Genomic DNA, 15,156 nt, shown 5'->3' with positions numbered 1-15,156 from the left:
GAAATTTTTGTAAAATATTTTAGGATTGAAAATAGAACATGTTTCTGCTTTACTTGAAAAGCAAGGCAGTTGGAACTATGTGTAATAAAATTCAATTTTGAAAAACTTCCAAAAGCTTCCTCAATACCCTCTTATTACAAGAATCTGCAGAAAAGCATTTGGTGCTTTTCTGTCTTCATTAAATGCTGGAATTGACAAGAAAACTGTTCACCTTGGTAAGGGTACCTTTCCCATTAGAACAGTGCTCATTGTTAAAAGCATTTTTATTTTTTATATTTGTTTTGATGAAATATATTTGAGCACCTCTTATATGGTAGGCACGTAAATACAAAGGGAGCTCTCCCTACCATTCAGGAGCTCAGAGTTTAGTAAGGGACATATCAAAAAATACTGGATAATGAAGCGCATTACAATTTTTGCAATGCACTAAAAATGCCATGGGAGAGCAGAGTTGAGACACACCTAAGCCAGTGTAGGGCAGCAGGATCAGAGATGCTTCTTGAGATGATTACTGAACCACATTCTGAAGAATGAATGGTGGATAGGTAAAGGAAGCCGCGATGGGAAAGTCAGTGGTAGACAGCAGCATGAAACAAACACATTGAATAGGGCTCGCTGAATATTGGGAGCAATCAAAGGTGCTACAAGCTCTTCAGTTCAGTATGGATGGACTTTAAATAGAGTCACAGTTAAAGGAAGTCTTATATGTAGCTTAGGGACTTGATTTTATAAGTCAAACTTTTGAAAAGAAAAAGGAGGCATACAATAGCTAATGGAACAAAACACAGAGGTAAGTAGACAGGATGAGATAGGATCAAGGGCATAGGTGGAAAGATTGACCTTGAACAGGAGGAGGAACCTTGAATTATACTGAAATCGCCTGCCAGATAGATTAGTGCATAACACATAAGATTATCTGAGAGCAAAATTAAGTTTCCTCCCACGTTGGTATTTCATTAACATTTCTGAATCTATGATAGTCTGTGTTAAAAGCATAACATGGTCACTTCTGATTCAGTTGCTAAGAGGTTGTCTGACCCAGGGTGGGTAATTGCCTTGCACCTGGGCTTCTGGATTTCTGTGTTCACTTTTCGCTGGGAAACCAGTTTGTTAAAATATCCATACCAGTTTGTTGGTACTATTGGTAAAACAGTACAGGAGGAATTCGATCTTTTTAAAAAAATATTTATTTATACTAAATTGGGGTACAGGCCAGAGGTGGTGAAAGGATTCACCAGGGTCGGGGGCTGAACAGGCAGATTAACCAAGTACACTGCTGAGGGGAGCAGTAGGCGGGTCAGTACAGGTGTGCTGCGCCATATGGATCATGTCCGTCCGGGGCTAGGGATCGAACTCTCAGGTGGCTGCTGCTAGCGTGCAGTACTGTGTTTAATATGCTGTGCCACCAGGAAGGGCCTTTTAGTTAATTGAATTTACTCTACACTTCTAACTTTTTTCCCACTTTGTCTTTAGGTGCTGTTGATGGGCAAAAGTGGGTCTGGTAAGACCAGCATGAGGTCTATTATCTTTGCAAATTATATTGCCAGAGACACTCGTCGCCTTGGTGCAACAAGTAAGATGTTTTATCTTATTGTAAGTCAGGTGATCTTACCTATTAATATGCATGACACTTGATTGCAGTAATTGGGAATGCAGAGGTTGAAAAATTTATTTTGCAGCATGCTTACCCTGTCTTCATTCCTTATCAGAGAGTGTAGTCTAATTTTGGTTTCTGCTGCTTGCTCTCTCCTTTATGGGTTGCTTACCACGTAGGATGCTTTTGCCCAACATTTTTTTAAAAGTCTTCTTCCTAAGCAAGCATAGGGAATCTTTTACTTATTTTGCGGGAAAGTGTTTGCTTTTAACTAGTATTATATAAATGGAAAATTAATTGATAGTATTAAAAAAAACTAATAGTGAAATCTAAGATTTTTTAAAAGCAGTAGTTAGTCCTAGTCTTCATTAAAGGGTAAACTGATGGGGCTAGAGGCTGTTAGTCGGAGGTTAACACCTGATCTACATTCTGTTACATCTCTTCCTGAATATACATAGATGTCTTTGTTGGAGTTCCAGCTCTGATAAGAAATGTTTCATTGCCTTTTGATTTGAATATTATGTCTGGTTTCTTAACCTAAGCTAATTGGGCTGCCATGGCTGCCAGTTCAGTAGATCTGTGCTCCTTGGAGACCCCTTCTGTCTGTGGGTGGTAATGCCACTTCATTTTACAGAATCCATTCTTTCTGATTTTCTTTGGTCGTTGGCTTCTAGATGACAAAAGCGTTGCGTTAACTGGCGTTCACAGATTCCTGATCTAGGCTTCTAGTATCTCGAATGCTTTTAGGGACAAGCCAACTGCTACTTCGTAAAGTATCTTGCTCTAGTTTGAAAAACAGTTCACATTTTTGAAACCTTATGTTCCAGACCCTAGGATACAAAAGAAAAGTAAACCTAATTTCTATTCTTAAAGTGGTTGGAGTATAGTATAGACTCTCATAATTGGGGCAGCTTCAACGGTTAGAAAGCTCTTTCTTAAGGAGAATCACAAGTCCATTTCCCTTTTCTTTTAGCTGGTCCCCTCTCTGTTCTCTTGAGCCTCTACAAATATTTGTGATTAGTGTCTCTGTCTATCCTAATCATCCCTAACTCCCAAATCATAGCTTCCTTAAGTTAAACATTTGCAGTTCTTCGATTTATTTTTTGTTTCACATCATTTTGAAACACTTTTAAAGACTTGTTTGAACCTGTCTGCATTTTTCTAAAGTACTAAGATTTGAATAAAATGCAGTCTGATCATGGCATCTCTTGTTTTGGATATCAGAGTTAACAATCTAAACCTCCTTTTGTGGATTATACTGAATTATACCAAAACAACAACCATATTCTGTGTGTGTATGAACACACACACATACGTCATTATTAAAACAACATCTGGTTCTTGTAAACTTAATATTTTGAACCTATTAAATAATTTGTTTATTTTAGTCCATGATGTGTTACTGCACCTAGTGTTTGGTTTATTAGCTATGAAATCACTACCTCATTGGGTCTCACTGTCTTGATCTATAGAAAAAGGGTAGGATTCTATTTTAATTTTAGCTACTTGTTCTCTCTTCTGATATGTTAACTAGCCTTCCTAACTTTGCACCTCATCTAGTTTTTAATCTAAGTCATTCCTCAAAAGTTTGGGTCTAGATAGGGTTATTTGACCTGTTATGCCTTGAGAGACTTCCTTTTAGAATATACCTGTCCAAATTTCTACCTGTCTTGGTTTGCTAGATTTTAATTTTAGATTAAATTTTTCCTATTGTTCCAAGTTAAATAACCTGAATTATTTTATGCTATTTATTTTAGTTCTCTTTTAACATCATTTTACTAGATGAGGAAAATATAACCTAGAAGTTAAACTAACTCAACTGGCAAATGTTATAAGTAGAATGTCAATCTGTGTTCTTGCTCTAATCATTATGCTGAAGATTTAATTTTCTTTGTTTCAAAATTCTGTATATCTTATTGAAGTACCTTTCTAGTGCAATTAACTTTTGTTTTTAGCTCATCTAATTTGATTTACTAACTTAAGCCTAGTGAATTTTGCAGCCAAATTTCAGAATTTTGCAGGCTTCTTAAAATAGTTTTGAAATAATCTACCAACATCACTAAAAGTTGCAGAATGTTGCAAATTATGTGAAAGTATACATTAAAGCAGGCCATTTATTCAATAAGTGCTTTCTAAAACTTCCTGTGACAGAGTTCTTGCCCTTAAAGATACCTCAATTAGGATATTTATAATACATTGTTAGCAATTATTGTATTTCCCTAAAGGTAGTAAAAGTATACTCTAAATTTGTTTGTCTTAATGCTTTAGTGTATCATTAATTAATTTTTCATTGCTGAAGAAAGGTCTGGATTCTATTGCTAAAGTTTATAGAATAATTAGAGTACATTGAATTTTATTTGCAATTTCTTTGTATGCACTTACTTTCTTTAAAAGTAATAAGAGATTACATCTTCCAAAATATTATGTCACCTTAATGTTTTAGTGTTTTTCTAGTCACTGCTGAAAAAGGTCCAGAGACTTACTGTGTTTTGAAAATTTGAAGAATACAGAATGATGGTATTATTAATTTATTAGGTGACTGTTAAGATGTGTTTGTTGAAATAGTAAACTTGTCACTACAAATAAGATTATAGAGTGTTTAGTCTCAAGCACTGTTGATGGATACAAAATTTCCTACCTTCTCAAAATTCTCTGTTCTCTTGGCTGTTATTTAATGTTTGATTACTCTGATTTCCTTCCTTTATCTTTAACAGCCCTCCCTCTTTTTTTAAAAAAGATAATATTTTCTTCTTTCTGCCCCATAAATGTATGTGAGTCCCTAAATCTCTGTTCTTGGTTCCTTTCAGTTGCTCCTATGGCTGTAGGACAGGAAGAGAAGGAAAAGTAGAGTATCATAGAGGAAGCATGAGACTAAAGAAGGAGGTGGAAAGTAGGACTTAGATTATTATATGCCTTATAAACCAAGTTTGTATACCATGCTATAGGTAGTTTGAACTGAAGATGTATGGTAGCCCCTAGAAAGTTTTAAACAGAAAAGTAACATGATCAGATTTTATTATTTTTGATAATTCAGTTTTAATTACAAAATACTTGTGAAGAGTTCAAACACTATCATAAGTATCAAAATCTGTTCCATCCCTCATTTTCAGTCCTGTTTTCTAGAAACAACTACAATTAGTAGTTTGAGGTTATCCTCTTGACTTATTTTTTTTCTGGAAGCATACAAATATACATGTGCAAAGACATGCCTTCGTGAGAAAGTGTGGGATAAAATGTGTATTTTGAAGACATTGTGATGTCTATAATATGGAGAATAGGTTGGAGGGAAGCAAAGATAGAAACAGGAAATTTGGAAACAATTTTAGTAGACCAGATAAGTGGCAATGGAGACATAACTTGATTAGGGTGGTGGTATTGGATAGGGTGAGAAGCAAATGGATTTACTATAGAGGTAGAATCAATAGGACTTGCCAGTAGATTTTTGGGGAGAGGGGAATGAAGGAACTGACTCAAGGATGAAGCTAAGTTTTATACTTAAGTAACAGGTCAAATTCACTGAGATGGCGAAGACAAAAATAGGAATAGATTTTGCAGAATGGGTAGATTGCAAGTTAGTAATTTTGGATATATTAAATTTGGGATACTTGTGGTTTATTCAAGGGATGATGTCCAATATCTGGTCCTGAAAAAGAGAATTCTGTATTACAAATATATATTAATGAGTTATCAACATACAAATGGTGAATAAGATTAATTAAATTATCTTGCCTGGGGGAATGCACAAGAGTTGGTAGCCAAGTATCAAATCCCAGAGAACTTCAACATTGAAGGGACAGAAAGAAGAATAGGATCTGTGAAGGAAGATACGCCAGAGAGATTATAGGTATGATATTATAGCCAAGAGAAGAGAAATTTTTGAGAAGATTTAGTCAACAGTGTAATGTTGCAAAATTCAAACAAGGATTAAATGTCCACTGGATTTGGTAATGGGATCATTGGTCACTTGCTGAGAACAATTTCTATGATATGGGAGTAGAGACCAGATTTCTATCTCATGTAATCCATATCTAAAGTCACTGAATCCTGTCACTTCTTTTGTTATTGTCTTTCCTTTTCTCAGTAGCACTTCTTTCCATTTTTTTTTTTTAGTACTAGACCGTTTACATAGTCTTCAAATTAATAGCAGTTTGAGCACCTACTCTCTCGTAGACTCTGTTGGAAATACAAAGACATGTAAGATATGATTCCTTTTCAAGGAGGGGGAAGTAAAGGGGAAAGGGAAGTAGTTTGCGCACCTACTACTTGCCAGGCACTTTATCTATGATAAATCCTTTAACCTTTACAGTAATCCTGTGAGGTCAGTTATATGTCCTCCACTACATCTTTTTTATTTTTTAATAGAAGAGAAAGCTAATACTGAGGGATTGAGTGCTTTGTACAAGGGCACACAGAAAGATAGGGCTGTATTTGAACTAAGATGTTTGACTCCAATGTCCATGGATTTTAAAAAATATTTAGCTGGTTTATGAAGAGATATACTTACAAAAGTTAAATAGCAATCTGTTTAAGTAACATCTTTGAGTTGGTAATTGAATTAACACCATTATGTAATTATTTGACTGTCACATACATTGTAAAGATTCAATTGCTAGACTTTGAGTAATTTCCTGGACTAAAATTTTCATTATTCTGCTTTGTGATTTTTAGTGCCTGGCAGAGAGTAGATGCTTATAAATGTTTGAATAAATTCAGAGGGTGTGACCACGGTAAGTGGGGGTGGCTAGGTAGGGCTTTTAGAGGAGATGGGATTTAAACTGTATCTCAAAAGCTGAATCTAACTTTGACAGAAAGGTGGGGAGGATTTACTAGGCAGATGGACAGAGTAGACAAAATACAGGGTGGGGAGGCAAAGTGTAAGGCAGAGGTCGCAAACAGGCAGCCTGTATGCTGGATAAGACTTACATATGTGTTTTGTTTGGCCTATGCAATGTTTTCAAAAAATTTGAATTAGTTATTAATATGTAAGTTTCCATAAAAATCTAGGCTTCCCACTTATAATTAAATCCTGTTAAATCTTGAGCCTACGTTCCTACATAACAAACAACTAGAGCTGAGTAATTACTACCCACTCCATCTTCCCTTTGAGTGGAATTTACTCTCTACACTTGATCAGCTTTGCTCAGGTATACAATTGCTGGCCTGGCCCCTCTTAGCAAGTTTGCGACCCCTGATATAAGGTATGTTGTGGGAGTTATGGGATTTGGGAGGACTATGAATAAGCCAAATTGGACTGGAGCAAAAAGCTTTACTGTGAATTATTTGGGGGATATAACAGTAGATTGGAAGCCAAATAATGAAGAACCTTGAATACCACCCCAACCCTGTGCTCCCAGTAGGCATGGAGGAACCATTGTTAGTTTTTTGAATGGGGAGTGACATGTTCAAAGTGTTAAGAAGATGAACTTAGCAATAGCCTGTAGGATGAAGTAAAGTTGGTAAGGCTCCTGGTGGAGGTAGTGGAGATATAGTAGTTGTATAGGCTTGGAAAGATAAGGAACTTTCTTAATGTTAGTGGCATGCTGTAAAACTTTCTTAATGTTAGTGGCAAGCTGTGAAACAAGACTTCAGATACATTACAAGAAAATGGCAATGAATTAAATGTGAAGAGAGGAGGAAAAATGACCCTCACCCCCAAAATAAAAGGGAGAATGGTAGGGTCATTAACCAAAATAAGGAAATCAGTAGAGAGAATTAATTTGATTATGACTTATGTTTGGTTTGTGTCTGCTTTTTTTGTTGTTTAAATTTTAAATTTTTTGTGGATGGTGTTGGTAGGGGTAGCTAGGTCAGGGAAGAGCTATTAAATGATCTGTCTGTTTTGTGTGTTGAAATTTTAACATTATAATTGGAGATTGTTCTGCTTTATGCACTAAACTACTAAAAAATAAAATGACTTACATGAGAGCCAGTTCTTTATCTAAGGGTAGTTCAGGTGCCTACCTTGCCACTAAACCATACTACTAGCTAAAAATCACCTTCTTGTTTTGGCTTTGAGCATTTCACTCCACTTTGTCCTGAATTCCATGGGGCAGTGTTTTGTTTGTTTTGATTTTCACCTTTCATGTTACAATTATTAGATTTGTCACATTTGTCTTCTAGTTGATGTAGAACATTCTCATGTTCGATTTCTGGGAAACCTGGTATTGAACCTGTGGGACTGTGGTGGGTAAGTACCATCTATTTACTTGCTTGTGACGTCAGTAGCAATAATCATGTCATCTAATATAATCACTACAGAGAATACACCTATAGTATCTCTAATTTTTAATAGTAATTTTGCTAGAAATTACTTCAGAATTGGTGCCTTTTCTTCTTCAGAAATTTTAATATCAACATGCTCCACAAAGAGCATACACTAAATATTCTTACTTAAAGGTATCAGTTTAGTTGAATGTTTATTTTTAACTTGTGGGACACCATTACATTATTTCTCAATTAATAAATAGAAGTAGAATGCTTTGGGATGTGGAAATTAACAAGATGATTAAAATTTTATTTATTTTTTGTATTTTTTTATTGAGTTAGGATTGTTTTACGTTGTTGTTTACTTTATAAGATTGATGTTGCCATACCACACCCACCACCAAAGAAACTGTAGCCTACCACCATAGATCCTTATGCTTCCTCCCCACTTTGTTCTTGTTCCTTCCTTCTTCCTTCCCCTCTTCCTCCTGAATGAGCACTTGATTTAATATAAAGACCTGTACCTTTTATGTAATTACGAAAATATTCTCCCACATAGGGAGATGCTTAAACGCATAGACATGTTTAAACAGTATACCATAAACTGCACATTTTGCAGGTAAATTTTTCCCTCTCAGGTGGCCTTTTATCACTGCCAAGCTTTTATACTGCCAAACTATCACACCATGCCCCCCCATTCTTTGTTATGTCCTTAATTATTCCCAAGAAGTCCGAGCATTATAGATCAGACCTGAGCACATATTCTAGAGTTGAATTATTCACTGTTGGAGTAGTTGGCAGTTTTCCCTCTCATAGTCAAAGCACTTTTGGAATATCTCCTGACAAATACACACCTGCTGTGCTTGTATGCATCATCACTCCCTACCCTATGACCATTTGTACCTTTTTGCTGCAGCCGCAGTACGTAATATACAGTGGCTAGGGACATATGTTCTGGAGGTAGATTACGGTTTGCGTTTCTGTTTTGTTAGCTTTGTTATCTTGGGTAGATCATTTAAGCTCTGAACTTCAGTCTCATAATCTGTGCAGTAGGGATAATTATAATAACAACGCATAGGTTTATTTGACAAGCAAGATGTATGTACAAATATGTATAATCAAGCACCTTACAATATAAATAGTTGTTAGCTTACTGTTTCCTAGCTCCTAGTATAAAGCCAGTCATAAAGTAGATACTTTATGAATATTAGTTGAAAAAACAATATAATAGCCAAAAAGTCTCTAAAAAGAATGACTCCATTACTGGTAATAGATGTATCTCTTAATATCACCTAGCAGTTTTCTAAGTATGAATTCTCATTATTTCCAATTCTGTAAATGGTATCAAGAGAATAGTCTGAATCCCTTACTTTCAGGCATTAAGATGTTTTCTGCATTTTTTTGCATATAAAAGATCTGCACTGCAGAGAGATGAATATTCCAAGGCCACGCAGCTAATTAATAGCAAAGTGTAGGACTTGAAGCTAGGTTGATGATATTTTTCCTTAATAAAACTGTACTGTTTTCTGTTAAGCAGCTGGTAATTGGAAGCACTCACAGTCTAAGGAGCAAAGAACAGCACTGTTAAAAAGTTACCATGAAGTCATTTTCATATCGTTTAGAATATTTGACTCTTACTCATTGAGCTCCTAGATTCTGTGTTAAATAAAAGGTGGGAATCAGTAATAAACAGTCAAAGACATTGTCCTTACCTTATGGAATTTTCTGTCTTGGGAAGTAAATACCATTGATTAAAACCTTCTGTAAACACATGTAACATCGCACTTGTAAAGTTGAAAATAAGAATAAAGTGTTGGTATGATGACTATGATGTTTTACACAAGTCAGAGAGGTCAGAGATGGATTTTATTAAGATAAATGGATTGGACTGAAATATAAAAAGACAAGTAGGAATTAATTAGTTATAGAGGTAGGGAAATAATAGGTGAGATAGTGAGTAGCATGTGTGAAGGCCCCTTGGTGGATAGACCATGGGCCACAATAACTAAGGGAAGTATATTTGAAACACAAAGAGTGGGGCAAAGGATGGTACAGCTTAAGGTATAGTATATAAAGTGAAAAGGTAAGATGAGACCCATTTGCTATTTATGCTTTAAAGCCTTCATAGTATAATTTGTATTGATTAAGCTAACACAAATAGACCTTAAGTAAGAGTGACTAAACTAAGGACTTGCTTATCACCTAGATTACTTTTTCCTACTAGACAGGACACCTTCATGGAGAATTATTTCACTAGCCAACGGGATAATATCTTCCGAAATGTGGAGGTTCTGATTTATGTCTTTGATGTGGAGAGCCGGGAACTGGAAAAGGATATGCATTATTACCAGTCATGCCTAGAGGCCATTCTGCAGAACTCTCCAGATGCCAAAATCTTTTGTTTGGTGCACAAAATGGACCTGGTACAGGAGGATCAACGGGACCTGGTAAGAAAGGGTGTTTTATGAAAATGGTTTTTATACCATTCTTTTTCAGGAAAAAAATTCTCAGCATAAGCTTTCAAAATAAAGTTGTCTTTTTTTTTAATTAAAAATCTTTATTTTATCTTCCAGGTAACTTGCTTACTTATACCTTGAGATTTTCCTTGAAGCATTTTGCCTCCATTTGAAGTTCAGTGAAACATCACAGTAGTTTACTGAAACAATAAATGTCACTCTATTTTACTAGCAATGTCATTTTAGTTGTAAATATTTGCAGAATTATGATTGCTAAAATTTTGAAATACACTTCTATTAATTTTAGTTTTATTCATTTCCATTGAGCAATCATAGTGTTTATCAACATGTGAAGTAAATTTTCAAAGAATGTTATTCCCTCCCCCTCAATGGAGTCTGTATTGTTCTCTTATCATCTCTGAGAGATGGAGTAGACTATTTCTGTTGACAAAAATGAAAATATACTTTAAAGAAAAAATCCTAGCAGTTACTGTTATTCATTACAAAGAATGAAAGCCAGTCTCTCTTGGAAATGTGCTTCTTTTTTAAAATTTATACGTGTGTGTGTGTGTGCGTGCGTGCGCGTGCGTGCACTTATGTATGTGTATGTATGTATATTACATCATTCTTCATTTTGTGCATTTTTTCATCTCCGTTGTGGTCCCTGTGGACTTTCCACCACCAGTTTACCCATGTGCCATCACCATAGTGCTGTGTGTTCTTCCTGCCCTAGTTTTGATCCCATTCTCCTCTCCACCCCCATTGAATGTCTCTGGTTTGTATGTGAGAAACACTTTTTAACTTACACAAAACAAAACTGCTATGCAAGGGAATTTACTGTAAGGTACAAGAAGTCTATTGGAAGTGAATCTATTTCTCTCCTATGCTCAGTAGAACTACTTAGGCCAATCACTGATTAAACTACTTTATCTCAGGGGTTTTTTTTATGTATGTATGTATGTATTTTTATTGGAGTATAATTGATATATGGCATTAATTTCAGGTGGACAGTATAATGATTCAATATATATACTATACAGTGATCACTATGTTAGAGTCCATCATTATACATAATTACAATTTTTTTCCTGTGATGAGGACTTTTAAGATCTCTTAACTGCCAAATGTGCAATATGATATTATTAAACTGCAGTCACCATGTTAGGCATTAATCCTCATGATCCACATAACTTGAAGATTGTACCTATTAGCCCTTTTAATTTCTTCAATCCCTGCCATAAATCCCTGTCTCTGTATCTAAGATTTTGTTTTTAAAGATCCCACATATAAGTGAGAAGATACGCTATTTATCTTTCTCAGATTTATTTTACTTATGCATAATGCCATCAATTTAAATCCATGTTGCAATGGTAATATTTTTTTTTTTAAGATTTATTTATTTATTCATACAGAACTGGGGTACAGGCCAGAGGCTCAGGGACGGTGAGAGGCTTCACCAGAGACAGAGTGGGGAGCAGAACAGGCAGATTGACGAAGTACACTGCTGAGGGGAGCAGCGGGCAGGTCAGGAGAGGTCTGGCTCGCCATGTGGTCTCCTCCGGGGCAGGCGGCAGGCGGGAATCGAACTCATGCGGAAGTGGCTTCAGATTCTCAGTGCTGTGCTTTAACCCGCTGCGCCACCAGGGAGGGCCTATTTTGTTCTTTTTTATGGATGAATAGGAATACATTGTATTACAGTAATGCATTACTTAACTACAGGGCTCATTCTGAGAAATGTGTCCTTCCGTGATTTCAACATTCTGTGAACATCACAGTGTAATTATACAAACCTCAGTGATATAACCTATTACACACCTAGGATATATGGTATAACCTTTTGGGGTCATCATCATTTATGTTGCCTGTCATTGACTAAGGCACTGTTAAGCTATACATATAATACAAATTCTTCATTCATTCTTTCATTTATAGATGCTTAAGTTGTTTCTATATTTTAGCTATTTAAATAATGCTTCAGGGAATGTGGGAGCACACATATCTTTTTGAATTAATGTTTTCTTTGGATAAATACCCATAAATAGAATTTCTAGATCATAGGTTAATTCTATTTTGAAGGAAAAATCACTTCTATTTTCATAGGTGCTACATCAATTTACAACAACAGTGCAGAAGAACTCCCTTTTTTGTATATCCTCACCAACACCTGTCATTTCTTTGTAATAAGTTATTCTGTCAGATGTCAGGTGACATCTCATTATGGTTTTGATTTGCATTTTCCTGATATGTGATGCAGAGGATCTTTTATATGCTTATTGTTAATCTGTATGTTTCTTTGAAAAAATATGTTTATATCCTCTGCCCTTTTTCAATCGGATAGCCTTTTGCCTTCTCAGTTATATGGATTCTTTATATATTTTAGATAATAACCCTTTTTCAAATAGAAGATTTTCAAATATCTTCTTCCTTTCTATAGGTCACCTTTTCAATTTGTTAATGATTTCTTTTGCTGTGCAGGACTTTTCAGTTTGATATAGTCCCAATTGTTTATTTTTGCGTTTGTTGCCTTTATTTTTATAGTCAGATACAAAAATCATCACAAAACTGCTGTCAAGGAACTTACCACCTACATTTTCTTTGAGATTTATGGCTTCAGGTCTTACATTCTGGTCTTCGATCTATTTTGAGTTAAGATCGTATGTATCGTTTTTTAAAACGTTATTAATTTTCCTTAGCTAGAAGAAAGAGAATATATTTATTTCACAATTTACAATTTAGGTAAGGAACCTGAATATGTGGAATCACTAAGGATTTAATTTTTTATTTTATGTTATTTTTATTCTTCATTTTTGTACAGTGTTTGCTTTTTCATCTGGATTAGAGCCCCCATGAAATTCCCACCACCAGTTCACCTGAGTACCATCTCCATATTCCCTGTGCTCTTCACACCCCTGTTTTGATCCTACGCCCTTATCCTCCACCCCTGCAGAATGTCTCTGGTTTACAGTTGCCTGTTTACTTTGAGTTTTACTTTATTATAATTACCCCCCACCCTGGTTCCTCTACATTCCTACTATAAGTGAAACCATTCGGTATTTTTCTTTCTTTCTTCTTTTTTTTTTTTTTCTTGACTTATTTCACTGAGCATGATCCCTTCTAGCTCCATCCATCTCACTGTGAATGGCCCAAGTTTATCTTTTTTTTTTTATTGAATACATGCAAATTTAAAGCAGAGAAAATACAATAGCGAAGACAAACTCCTAGCCAGCTCTGAGATTACATGACCAGCAAATCACAAACATCTCTCTCTAGCTTATTCAATATAAAATAAGAGAATTAGGTTTTCTGGTGGTGCAACAGGTTAAAGCACAGAACTATGAAGTTATCCACAACCAATGCAACATGAGTTCAATTTCTGGCCAGGGAAGTGACCCACCTGGTGTGGCAGACCTCTCCTGACCCACCCAGTGCTCCTCTCAGCAGTGTATTTCAGTGCATCTGCCTGTTCTACTCTCCACTATGTCTCTGGTGAATCTTCTCGCCCCTGCACCTCTGACCTGTATCCCGGTTCTTGTGTTCATAAATAAATGAATCTTAAAAAAGAGAGAATTAGATTTTAAAGTCTAACCTGAAGTTTTGATATTATATTTCCAAAGATAAGTTTGGGTAAAGAAGTTTATACTGTTCTGCTGATGTAGAAGAATATAGTTCCTTTTTTGAAACCTAGGAGTCTAAGGATACCCTTTTTTGATAATAGTTGTGATCAGGAATGTTTAACCCCATAAATGGTTGCAGGATTGCATTTAGTGTTTAGTGCTTGATTATTTTGGATATTTGTGGGTTAACGTAGGGACTTTCAAACCTACTTGGTTTGATTCAATATTTCAATCTAAAACACTGCTTTTGAATATCTAGTTTTTTTCTTTGTTGTCCTTCCTGTACTTAAAAAAAATCTTTAAAGTTATTTATTATATCATCATTCATTTTTGTACAATATAGGATTTCCTCATGAAATACTGATGGTCCGTGGATGAATTGAATATCTAGTTTTTTAAATTCCTTCTCTTATTAATATTGGGTCTCTTGATTCAACAGAAAATCTTGTAGGTAGGGTGGACTTTGAAATTGTAAGGGCTTTGTTATTGTTTCATTTAATTTATTCATTGAGCCAATTTACCAAAAAATAGAACACACAAACAATAGAATTTTTAATTATTTGTAATTTTTACTATTTTATTGTTTTATAACTGCTGATATAAATATTCTTTGTGGTATTTTAAGATTAATTAGGAGAACTATAAAAAGTTAGATTTGGGAGTCTTGAAGGAAAATCCTTCCCTAAATATCAGTTTCAGTCAGACATTTGTTTTTTCTGTGTGCATATATTAGTTACAATTCTGGGAGAAACAAAATCAATAAGTATGTGTCTATGCATTTGTGTCTATCAAGAGATTGGTTTTCAGGTATTGATTCTTAAAATTGCAGAAGCTAACAATCACAACTTATAGGGCAGGCTGATAGACTGAAGACCCAGGAAACAGGTGATGTTGCAGCTTGAGACAGAAGGAAGTCTGGAAGTAGAATTCCTTCTGCTGGGGCAAGACAGGCTTTTTCTCTTAAGGTCTTTTTCTGATTACATAAATCCCATTCACTTTATGGAGGGGAATCTGCTTTATTCAAATTCTATTCATTTTAGTACTAATTTCATCTAAAAAATACCTCCACAGCAATATCTAAGCTGGTGTTTCACCAAATGTCTGATTACTGTGGTCAAGACAAGTTGATACATAAAATTTATTTGTTTATTCTTTTATTTTATTGATTTTGTCTATATGATTTTAGGGTTATATTTTTCCTCCTCCATATTTTTTTTAAAGATTTATTTAGTTGTGCATACAGAACTGGGGTACAGGCCAGAGGCTCAGGGGCAGCGAGAGGCTTCAC

At 35.2% G+C, this 15,156-nt stretch overlaps 1 protein-coding gene across 2 annotated transcripts in view; it reads left to right on the top strand.

The window, feature by feature from the left end:
- Positions 1-15,156, top strand: part of RRAGB (Ras-related GTP binding B) — a 43,185-nt gene that overhangs the window by 2,793 nt on the left and 25,236 nt on the right. The window contains exons 3-6 of one of the 2 annotated variants that reach the window (XM_004695318.2): positions 1,474-1,573; positions 5,705-5,788; positions 7,715-7,781; positions 10,023-10,245. In XM_004695318.2, the coding sequence (XP_004695375.1) occupies positions 1,474-1,573; positions 5,705-5,788; positions 7,715-7,781; positions 10,023-10,245 (474 nt within the window). The remainder of the gene's footprint in view (positions 1-1,473; positions 1,574-5,704; positions 5,789-7,714; positions 7,782-10,022; positions 10,246-15,156) is intronic. The other variant, XM_004695319.2, reaches the window with a different exon arrangement.

The sequence above is a fragment of the Condylura cristata genome, unplaced genomic scaffold (assembly GCF_000260355.1).
Source record: "Condylura cristata isolate star-nosed mole 26May11 unplaced genomic scaffold, ConCri1.0 scaffold00059, whole genome shotgun sequence".
Classification (NCBI taxonomy): domain Eukaryota; kingdom Metazoa; phylum Chordata; class Mammalia; order Eulipotyphla; family Talpidae; genus Condylura; species Condylura cristata.
Note: the sequence above shows the minus strand (reverse complement) of the source record. Positions and strands in the feature narration are given on the sequence as shown.